The sequence below is a fragment of the Camelina sativa genome, chromosome 5 (assembly GCF_030686135.1).
Source record: "Camelina sativa cultivar CO46 ecotype springtype chromosome 5, ASM3068613v1".
Lineage (NCBI taxonomy): Eukaryota > Viridiplantae > Streptophyta > Magnoliopsida > Brassicales > Brassicaceae > Camelina > Camelina sativa.
The window spans coordinates 32,027,097-32,038,695 of record NC_141884.1 but is presented as its reverse complement, the minus strand read 5'-3'; the positions used below and the strand labels follow the sequence as shown (position 1 = coordinate 32,038,695).

Here is an 11,599-nt window from a genome sequence, read left to right as displayed (position 1 = left end):
CTTGGTCTGTTGCTTAGACCTACCCCTAGGTAAAGAAACATTATTAGTCTCAGAGTTCTCAGTTTGACTGACCCTAGATACTAAACCCGATGATGCATTAGGATTCGAAGATGAACAAGATGCATGAGTATCAGCTAAAATTCTATAGGATTATGAGATGGTGATGCAGAAGATGAAACATATGGTAAAACTTCAGGAGATGGAATAACGCAAGCAGGAAAAGTTGGTAAAATGGTATGAGAGAAAAAATCAGATTGATATTGTTCCTTTTTCAAAAATGGAAAAACCGTTTCATGGAAGATAACATTTCTAGTGATAGAAACCACATTTGTTGTTAAATCTAGAACTTTATAACCTTTGTAGCCTAATGGATATATCCTAGAAAAACACAAGATTGAGCTCTAGGAGTTAATTTGGTACGATCAACTGGCAAAGTACTAGCATAGCATAAACAGCCAAATGTTTTAAGAGCAGAGTAATTTGGTTTCTTATGCATCAATTTTTCATATGGAGACATATTTTCTAGAAGAACAGAAGGAATCCTATTGATTAAGAAAGCAGCAGTAAGAATGCAGTCACTCCAGTAAGCTATTGGTATATTAGATTGAAAAAGCAAAGCCCTAGCCACATTGAGTAAATGTTGATGTTTTCTTTCCACTAGTGAGTTTTGTTGAGGTGTATATGCACAAGAGAAATAGTGAATGATACCATGTTCTTGAACTAAAGAAGTAAAACCTAATTCTGGGGCATTATCACTCCTAATAGCTTTGATTTTTGATTGATATTGAGTATGTATTAAAGCAAGAAAAACTGGAAACACTTTTGAAACATCACTTTTATTTTTGAGCATGTAAATGCAAGTCACCCTTGTACAATCATCAACAATGGTAAGAAAATACTTATAACCATCTACAGACACAACAGGGAAAGGTCCCCAAATATCTAAATGGATCAAATCGAAAGGAGATGAAGACATGTTATTATGAAATGGAAAAGACAGACGCTTTTGCTTAGCTAGTGGACATATGTGACAATGATCATGACTTTGAATGATAGACTTGGACAATGTTAAAATATTAGCTAAACTTTGTAACTTGGCAACTGAGGGATGCCCAAGGCGTTGATGCCAGAGACTGCCATCAGTAGACAAGGTTCCACAGAAGTTGACGCAAGCAGGAGACTCAGCAGATGAAAATGCAGATTGAGAGTGAGTATTAAGAATGTAGAGATTGCGAAAAAGTCTACCACTCCCAATCATCCATCCCTGAGAAGACTCCTATAGGAAACATGCAGTAGGATAAAAATGAGCTGAGCAATTACTATCATGCAACAATGAACTTATGCTAATCAGGTTGAATTGAAATGCAGGAACATAAAGAACATTGTATAAAACTAATGCATCAGACAAATGTATGGTTCCAACATGCTTAATGTCGAGTTTATTACCATCAGGTAGAGTTACTGTGACCCCTGAGACTAAGAAAGTTTCCCTAAATTTTGACAAATCACAGCAAACATGACTAGTAGCACCACTGTCTATTATCCAAGAACCTAGGCAAAGCATTTTATAAAGAAGAAAGATAATGATGACGATATGTAAGAATATGGTTTTCATAGCGAAGGTTATTAGAGATATTGAAAACTTTACCAGAAGACGATTGAACAGCCATGACACCCTGTTCAGAGATAGAAGCCTGACTCAATGTAACTGGAGGCTCTGAAGTAGAACTCTGAGCATGTGAAGTCAATTGATTTATCAATGTCTGAGCTTGTTCTTGATTCAACCTACTGACATCAAGATTCACAGGATTAACAGCCGGAGATGGATAATATGGCATAGAGATAGGTGTGGCACCAATGATCCCAGCCAGAGAAGACGACTGTTGTTCAGTAAAAACATTCGCAACAGTTCTTTGCTGTGAACCAAAGTTGGAGTTTGGATTCGGCATGTACTGTGGATATTGTGGTCTCGTGTTGGATGCACCTAAACCTCTAGGAACAAAAGTAGACTTGCTACCAGATTGCCCTGTATTCGTGGAACCAGGAGGATACCCGTGCACCTTGAAACATGTCTGAACAGTATGACCCAACTTTCCACAATGGGTACATAGAGGTCGATTTCCTCTTGGACGATATGTATTATAAGCCGCAGCAAACTCCATTTGATCCTGCCCAAAAGATTGGTTTCCATCAAAAGATCTCGTAGCATGAAAAGCAACACTTTCCGTCTTAATAACAGGCTTCACAACATGTTGTCTCTCATCCTGAGCAACAATAATGTACGCTTCTTCAATACCAGGAATAGGCTTTAACATGAGAATATGCCTTCTTGTTTGCTCATAACTCTCATTAAGCCCCATCAGAAATTTTGTAACTCTACTGCGTTGTTGCAACTTCTCCCATAAGATCGCAGCATTACATTCACAATGACCGCAGGTACATACATGTAGCTCTATGTAGTTCGTATACTCTTCCCATAAGGTAACAAGCTCTGTGTAATACGCACTCACATCTAAAGCCCCTTGTTGAATAGTACTAAGCCTTTGTTCAATTTCATACACACAAGGTGCATCATCTTGCTTAAAGCGAGAGACTAAATTTTTCCAGATCTTTTCTGCAGTAGGTATATACAATAGACTCTTGCCTATCTTCTTCGAAACAGACCCAATCAACCAAGTGATGATGATATCGTTACACCTAGACCAAGCATCTGAATCTGGATGATCTAAAGGTGGTTTAGGAATCGTACCATCGATGAAGCCAAGCTTATTACGCACATTCAAGGCCATCCTAACAGATCTCCTCCAAGAATGAAACTCGGCTCCTGCATCAAGTCGATCGGTAACAATCTGCAACCCAGCATGATCGTTACTCAATAGAGAATAAGGACTCGCATAAAGATCAGTGCGATTCGAAACATTTGACGGACGAATTGGAGAATTTGACGGACGCACCACACTCGACGCCATGAGAGAAACAAAGATCAATCGAATAAGATTCAAAGATCGATTAGAGAATAGAACAAGAAACAAAGATCAGATCTCGCTTGCGAACACGAATTAAAGAATCGCAGAAATGAGAAGATATGATAGATCCAACAGAAACGAAAGAAACCAAAAAAGATGAATGAGAATTAGCTCAATCGAAGATGCACTCATAGCTCACAGAATCGTGGAAGCTCTGATACCATATTAAGACTCTTGTAACAGAATCTGAGATGAGGAAGACGATGAACTAGAGAGAGTGAGATCGAACTGAGAGAGAAATGTGAAAATATTTCTGTTATTCTCATTAATGAATTTAGTTGTACAAGCTTCCCTTATATACACTTATACTTGTATTTATTTTAACTTAGTAAAACTATCCTAAGCTAAGTAAAATACACTTATACTTGTGATATACCATATTCCTTTTGGAACATCAACTTATTTTCTGCAAGAGTTTATGCTTTCCTTGATAGGATGGGTTTAGTAGAGAACTAAAGGTACTCATGAGAAAATGCATGTTGTTTGATAGAGCGTTTGTTTTTACAATACTGTTTTGGAGGTCAGTGTTTTGCACAATGGGGATAATTTATTGTTGTTTGCCTCCCAAGTTTGGTTAGTTTACCTACTTTTTGACTCGTTTATGAAATGGCATAACATAATCAAACATCAGCATGTTACTTAAGTAAGATTGAGTATTCCTACATAGAGAAATGTGCTCAACCAACAAGGAACAGTGAGTTTATAAGCCGCTTGAGGTGTCCTTCTTCTGTTCTGTTGGTGCGGGAATTAGCACCCCCAACATACCGATCTAAACCCGTTAAAAGAACCGGTTATCTAAACCGGGAGCTCGGCCTAAGTTTGGACTTCGTCTCTGAAGGCCCAGTAACACCGAGAAGCCCATGGACGAGGTGACAAACCGACACTTCAACTCGCCCTGCGGCTGGTCAAGCAAGAAAGGAAGGACTTTCCTAATCAGTTCGCCTGTAATTAGGAAAGTCAATATATTTAGTATATCCTCGAATATATTCAGTAGATCTTTGAATACCTATAAATAGAGGGCAATCCTCTCATTGTAAGATCATCCAATCATTAATACAAAACCCTAAATTCCTCTTTGTTCTTGAGCAAAACCTAACTTGTTCCTCAAGAGATTTCATTTCTCCCTTTCTTACTCTTATTTTGATTTAAATCTTTGGAGAGATTGTTATTGAATTTGTTTCCCCTCTAAACAAATTCATTGTGAGAAACCTCAGTTTCTACATGTTCAATGACTTGCGGTAAGCTTTCATCTTTCTTTCGTTAGTTCGAGCTTAAAATTTGATGTAATGCTCTTCGTTTTGTCGTTGATTTAAGCTTAGTATTTATTTTCTATAAGAACTTTTCTCTTATTCATTTTTTTTCTCTTCGATTTCTTCGTATGTCTTTTTGGTTTCCGTAAATATACTTCAGTTTTTAATCTAAGCATTCAAAAAAAATATAGCACATGTTTTCAAATGTTTTTTTTTCTAGTGTAACAATAATTTACTTGTTCGTGTACACCGTCCACGTTAGTTCTGTTCTGATTAATAGAAAAGCTAAAGAATGCATATAGACTAACCAACACTCATTCTTTATAGATAGCAAGATGTGATCTTTTTCTTTACATTCATTGGTTTTATAGCCGTGATTTTGAGACTTCAAGAAAAAAAAAAAAAAGGAAAAGAAAAAGCTGTTAGAACTTGAAAGATAAATTAAATTTTAAAAAACCTTGATTGACAAAAATAAAACTATATAACTAAATGGTCTCTCTGACCATACACATTCTCTAACTAATCACATTTATTTATATCAAATTTGACAAATGTAAAATATAAGAAACAACTGATTATAAAAACAAAACCGAATTACATTTTTACTAAAATAGAAACGAGTCTATTCTCGATTTCCTACTAAAATCATCAGTGGCCTGCCTAATTAGAAAATCAATGAATCATAATTAGCGCGTGTGGCCTTGTTTGAGTCTAATTTACGTGGCATGAATTGTACCACATACACATAATACTTACATAGACCTAATTTTTATTTACAGACCAGAGCCGTAAAGGTCAGAAACACTACACTTCATTTCTTATCCTCGAAAATGGCAGCCTCCTCCTCTACGTTGTCTACTTTCGTGCCTCCGCTGATGATGAAAGATGAAATAGTTTGTAGAAAGGTTGTCTTATTCATGTAGAAGTAGTCAAGTATTTATACAAGTAGATGTTCGTAGAAGATAGAGCTAGAATCGTAATGTGATAAGGACTAAGAGAAGTAGAGAGATAAGGATTAACATAAGCATAGCATTATCCAAATCTAAAGTGTAGTTATCGTAATACCCTCCCTCAAGTTGGAAGTATGAGATGCCGAATACCCAACTTGGAAAGAAGACCTTCAAATGCTGGACCAGGTAATGCTTTAGTGAGGATATCAGCAAGTTGGTTGTGTGTAGAGACATGGTGGAGAGTAATAAGCTTGGCGTGGACGGCATCACGAACTTGGTGACAGTCGGATTCCACATGCTTTGTACGTTCGTGAAAGACAGGATTTGTGGCAATGTAGATTGCAGATTTGCTATCACAGAACAAACGCATAGGAGTGGAACGAGGAACAGCTAGAGAGATAGCCAGTTCATTGAACCATTTGAGCTCACAGAGTGTATAAGCCATAGCCCGGTATTCAGCTTCCGACGAAGAGCGAGAACTGACGTCCTGCTTCTTAGCCTTCCACGAAATCGGAGAATCCCCAATGAAGACAATATAGGCACTGAGAGAGCGACGAGAGAGGAGACAACCATTCCAATCCGAGTCACAGAAGGCAGAGATGGTCAGATCAGAGTCAGAACCAATGAGAATGCCCTGACCCGGACAACCCTTGAGATAGCAGACAACACGAATAGCAGCCTCCCAATGAGGTTGAAGAGGACGTTGCATACATTGCGAGAGAACATGGATGGCGTAGCTGAGTTCAGGACGAGTATGTGTGAGATAAATGAGGCGACCAACAAGACGACGGTACCGTGGAGCATCAGCAGGTAAGCCTTTGACAGTAAGAAGCTTGTGATTGATTTCCATCAGAGTGGAGACAGGTTGAGCACCAAGTAGACCAGTCTCGGCAATGATATCTAGAGCATATTTGCGCTGTGACAAGAAGAAACCAGCAGAGCTGCAGGCGACCTCAATACCAAGAAAGTATTTGAGGCGTCCAAGATCCTTCATGTGAAAGCACTGATGGAGATAATCTTTGAATTCCTGCAGAGTGTCTTTATCATTGCACGCAAGCACAAAATCATCAACATAAACCAGGATATGAAGACAGATATTGCCACGAATTTTAGAGAACAATGAGTAGTCTGCATACTTCTACGAGAAACCAAACTTAATGAGAGCCGTAGACAACTTAGAGAACCAGCATCAAGGAGCTTGACGGAGACCATAGAGTGACTTGCGTAGGTGACAAACTTTAGTGGGATCGGAACATGCAAAGCCTTGAGGGAGTTTCATGTATACTTCTTCCTCAAGATCCCCATGTAGAAAGGCGTTATGAACGTCCATTTGGTGAACTTCCCAGTTATGTGCGGCAGCAAGTCGAAGAAGAAAGCGAACTGTCTTAAGCTTGATAACCGGAGCAAAGGTTTCGGTGAAGTCTTCACCCTCGGTTTGATTGTTACCAAGAACAACAAGACGAGCCTTGTGACGTTCAAGAGAACCATCTGATCGATACTTATTCTTGAATATCCATTTGTTACCAATAGCTTTCTTACCCGGTGGGAGCGTAGTAACATCCCACGTATGCTGGTCATCAAGAGCAGAAATTTCTTTAGACATAGCGTCACACCAGATTTTGTGTTTAACAGCATCCTTGTAGTACTTTGGCTCATCGGAATGAAGAATAGACGCCATATAAGCACGATGTGAAACTGAAAAAGCAGCGTCAGTTACATAATTAGCAATAGGATACGGTGTTTTACCTGAGGACGTTGTAAGAGAACCTTGACCAGGCGGAGATAGAACGTGTGAGGGTTTATGTTGCGTAGAGTTGGTGATGTATTCTTTGAGCAAGACAGAAGGAAACTTTTGGCGGTGACCTTTGCCAAGTAATTCAGGAAGTCCTGGAGAAGCAGTATGAGTTGCAGGTTCCAATGGTTGCTGATCGGAAATAGCCAGAGGAGTCGACGGTGGAGATGGTGACTTTGGTAACGGAGTAACTGGACTATGTTCACAAACAGAGCTAGTTGTGTCCTGTTTCGACTGTTTCGGAGCAGGTGGTGGTGGTACTGATAGAGACTCCAGAGTGGGTTCCGCTGTTGAAGGAGGAACAGGCGAAGCCGACGTTGGGGGAAGTGTTGTCGGAATCGCCAATGAAGGAAGCGGATCAGGAACAAGCCAATCATCAAATGCAGCGTCATAATGATTCATCGGAGGAGTAACGTAGTCATCCTTGCCAACACCAGGAAACGTATCTTCAGAAAACACAACGTCACGGCTGGAAAAGAACTCAGTACGGTCAAGATCATACAGCGGCCAAGCTTTCTTGCCAAAGGGGTAACCAACAAAAATGCAGCAACGGCTTCGATCTCCAAATTTGTCCTTATCACGTGAGCGACGGTGAGCAAAACAAAGGCAACCGAAGACACGTAAGTGGTCATAATCAGGTTTCTTGTTGAAAAGGACTTCATAAGGTGACTTGCCATCTAAGACATTTGTTGGTGTGTAGTTAATGAGGTGAGCAGCAGTTAAGACACTTTCACCCCAAAAAGAAACAGGTAGGCGAGCTTGGAAGAGACATGCGCGTGCCACATTTAAAAGGTGTCGATGTTTGCGTTCGACACGGCCATTTTGTTGCGGAGTGTCGACGCAGGAGGTTTGATGCTCAACACCGGTTTTCTTGAAGTAAGATTTGAGAACCATGAATTCACTTCCGTTATCAGTTCTAATTTTCTTGACTGGTTTGCCAAACTGTTTTTCACAAAGCGCAAAAAATTGTTGAATAAGATTTGCGACTTCAGACTTTTCTAACATCAAATAAATCCAAACTGCTCGAGAGTAATCATCAACAACAGTAAGAAAATGTTGTGCACCACAGGAGGAACGATGTCGATATGGCCCCCAAACATCACAGTGAATAAGAGAAAACGGTTCAGTAGCTTTATTAGAACTCTCAGGAAAAACACCACGCGTTTGTTTAGCGCGAAAACAAATCTCACAAGATGTAGATTGAATAGAATCAAAAGACAACTTGTCTAAAACCGGTAATGTAGATAAAATACGAAAAGAGGGATGTCCAAGTCGTCGATGCCAAAGTTCCGATTTAGAAGCCGTTCCAGAATCAGTACGATGAACCCGTGCAGCCGTGACTCCCGTAAAGTAATAAACCCCCTCACGTTCTTCACCTGCCCCAATCAGGGTCCTCGTAAAACGGTCCTGCAAGACACACAGAGTATCAGTAAATATTGCAATGCAACCAGTTTGCTTAAGTAGGCGAGAAACAGAGATCAAAGTGCAATTGAAGCCTGGAACGTATAAGACATCGAGTAAGTAGTAATCGCGGCTTAGAATAAGCTTTCCGCGTTTTACTGCTCGTGAGAGTTTCCCATCAGGAAACACAACAGCAGATGGAAGAATGTCAATGACTTCGGTCAGTAAGGCAAGGTTGCCGGTCATGTGGTGTGAAGCACCTGTGTCAATAATGATATCAGTGAACTGTGCTTTACCGGACAATTTTTCGGAGGATATCGTAGTACGAGGTGTTTGAAGCAGTTGTAGGAGTTGTGTTATCTGATCGGTGCTCCATGACGTGGTGGGAGCTGACGTGTTGGAGAAGTTAGCACGAGCAGGATTGCTTCGACCTCTCCCACGACTCCCTGAACTAGAAAAACGACCCCCACGACCACGTTGAGTAGAGACAGTGCCAGGATGAGATGTAGAACGTTGTTGATCATACCACCAATCAGGATAACCGTGAAGAAGAAAACACTCTGTATTATCGTGTCCTTTGCGAGAACAGTGAGTGCAAAAACGGTTGGGATCACGGGAACGAGCCACAGCAGCCAAAGCAAGAGGAGGAGGATCTTCGGTGGAATCAGTCTTCACAGAAAAACCAACAACCTCTGCTTTCAGTTCCTTGGATCGGGCAGAGTGGATGAGTTGTTCCTCACGGATGACACGGGAATAGACATTGGCCATATCAGGCAAAGGATCTTCATCGATTAGTTTAGAACGTATGTTGCGGAAACGTGAGTCATCAAGACCGAGAAGAAATTGATGAACACGAATGTCTGCTCGTTCTTTTTCAATATCTGCAGAAGCGTCACATGAACAGGAACGAGAAGTCTTCAAGTTGTCCAAATCCTCCCAAAGTTTGGAAAGACGGCCATAAAACTCAAGAACAGATTGTCCATCTTGGCGACAGTTGCTGATCTCATCACGAAGTTGATGAATACGAACACCACTTTTAACAGAGAAGCGGCGTAGGATATTGTCCCAAAGTTTGTGTGCATCAGGAACAAAAGTAACAGTCGAACGAATCTTTGGATCTATGGATGTACGGATCCACCCGACAATCATTGAATTTGTGGCTAACCAGCGAGAAAGTTTCGGGTCTGTTGCAGGTTTAACAACGGTTCCATGAATGAAACCAAGTTTTTGTTTAGCCTGCAACGAGTTGGAAAGTTCTGTTGCCCATTCAGAATAATTGTCTCCACGAAGCATCACCAAGGTGATTAGTGCACCAGGATTGTCAGAGGGATGGAGATAGTATGGGGAAGACTCCGTAAGAACGGTTGTGGCAGTAGTAGTAGTAGGAGCTGGAGGAGCACCATCGGTGGGGGTGATGGTACCATCAGTAGTAGACATTGTTGAAGAAAATAGAGAAAGTGTTTTGTAGAAAAAAAATTTAGTAGAATTGGGTAGGCTCTGATACCATGAAATAGTTTGTAGAAAGGTTGTCTTATTCATGTAGAAGTAGTCAAGTATTTATACAAGTAAATGTTCGTAGAAGATAGAGCTAGAATCGTAATGTGATAAGGACTAAGAGAAGTAGAGAGATAAGGATTAACATAAGCATAGCATTATCCAAATCTAAAGTGTAGTTATCGTAATAAAAGACAGAGAAGAACCAAGAAACTGGACGGATCTTCCGTCGGAGTTGACGTCTTCGATCCTGCTCCGACTTGGTGCTATTGAGATACTTGAAAACGCTCAGAAGGTCTGCACATCGTGGCGACGCATCTGTAAAGACCCATCGATGTGGTGTAAAATCGATATGCGTGACCTGGGAAATCGCGGACCGGGCAACTTGATATTTGATGTTTTGTGCCGTCAAGCTGTTGATCTCAGCCAGGGCGGCTTGCTGGAGATCTACATTGAGAACTTCGCCACCGATTCTCTCCTCACCTACATTGCCGATAGGTTCTCTTCTCTCTATCCCTTACACTTTCAAGTATGCGCTAAGTTTAGAGAAATATATACGGCTTTTATTTGATTTCAGTGTATGTGAATAGTTAGACACAAAATGTCCTTTTTCTTACATTGTTCGAGTCTTGTTTTGTTACACTCTCTCTATCCCCTACACAAAATAGTTACTCTTAATCATAGTTCTTCTTAAAGCATCACTAGAATTTCAGTTTTCGAGCCATATAATAGTCGTCCCAAACGCTCGTATAACACATCACTCTTTGCTCTTGTTATTTTACATGCTTTCTACGTTGATTAGTACTTTGAGAATTTATAATCGTTATTGTTATTTTTAGTTAATGATTTAAATCGACACACAATTATTTGCAGATCAAGTAATCTGAGAAGTCTTGGACTTGGATTTCGAATGTACCATCACCATACATCTATATCGAACAAAGGACTTGTGAACGCAATCGAAAAAATTCCATTGCTTGAAACCCTTGAGGTCTCACACCCAACGCTTAAACTGAATTTGAAAGCAATAGGCCACGCTTGCCCACAACTAAAGACATTGAAGCTAAACTCCTCAGGGTCAGATTCACTTGGGTTAGATGAGTTAAATTACGGGACCTTTGGCATCGACTGTGATGATGAGTATGCACTAGCAATCGCTGAAAGCATGCCTGAACTACGCCACCTCCAGCTTCTTGGGGACAGATTAACTGCTAGTGGCTTGAACGCCATTCTTGACGGTTGTCCTCTCTTGGAACACCTTGATCTACGCAAGTGTTTCAACATTAACATGGTCGGAAATCTTGAGAAGCAATGTTTGGAGAGGGTAAAAGAGTTCAGACGCCCGAATGACTCAACCGCTGATTACCCTTTTGATATCATTTTTGTCAATTATGACGATGTATATGAACGCATTGAGGTCTTATACGACTTCTGCCTATTTGACTAGGTATTAGATCTCTTTGAACACAAGTTGCTTTTGTTGGTCTTATCAACTTATGAACTTGTTCATGTTTCCTCTTTCTCTTGGTACTATATTTGGTTGTTTCAAATTCCTTGTTTTCTTAAACTTTTATACTCTGAATGTGTGATTGTACCAACAAAAGTTTGACTATATATCCAACTTATGAACTCGTTCTTTTTTCTCTACGTTCGTAATTGCAGTGTCCTTATTTAGAACTTGTTTGA

The 11,599-nt window shown here is 40.2% G+C and overlaps 1 protein-coding gene and 1 pseudogene across 2 annotated transcripts; one reads left to right on the top strand and one right to left on the bottom strand.

Moving 5' to 3' along the window:
• Positions 1-8,390: 8,390 nt before the first annotated feature.
• Positions 8,391-9,856, bottom strand: LOC147944576 (uncharacterized). Its single transcript, XM_087512651.1, has 2 exons — positions 8,716-9,856; positions 8,391-8,425 (listed from the first exon to the last, which is right to left on the bottom strand). The coding sequence occupies exons 1-2, from the start codon at positions 9,854-9,856 to the stop codon at positions 8,391-8,393; spliced, it is 1,176 nt and encodes a 391-aa protein (XP_087368777.1).
• Positions 9,857-10,123: 267 nt separating this feature from the next.
• LOC104789603 (putative F-box protein At4g05475 pseudogene) lies at positions 10,124-11,599 on the top strand (annotated as a pseudogene). Its single transcript, XR_015598093.1, has 3 exons — positions 10,124-10,411; positions 10,787-11,330; positions 11,576-11,599. The product of XR_015598093.1 is annotated as a putative F-box protein At4g05475 pseudogene (transcript).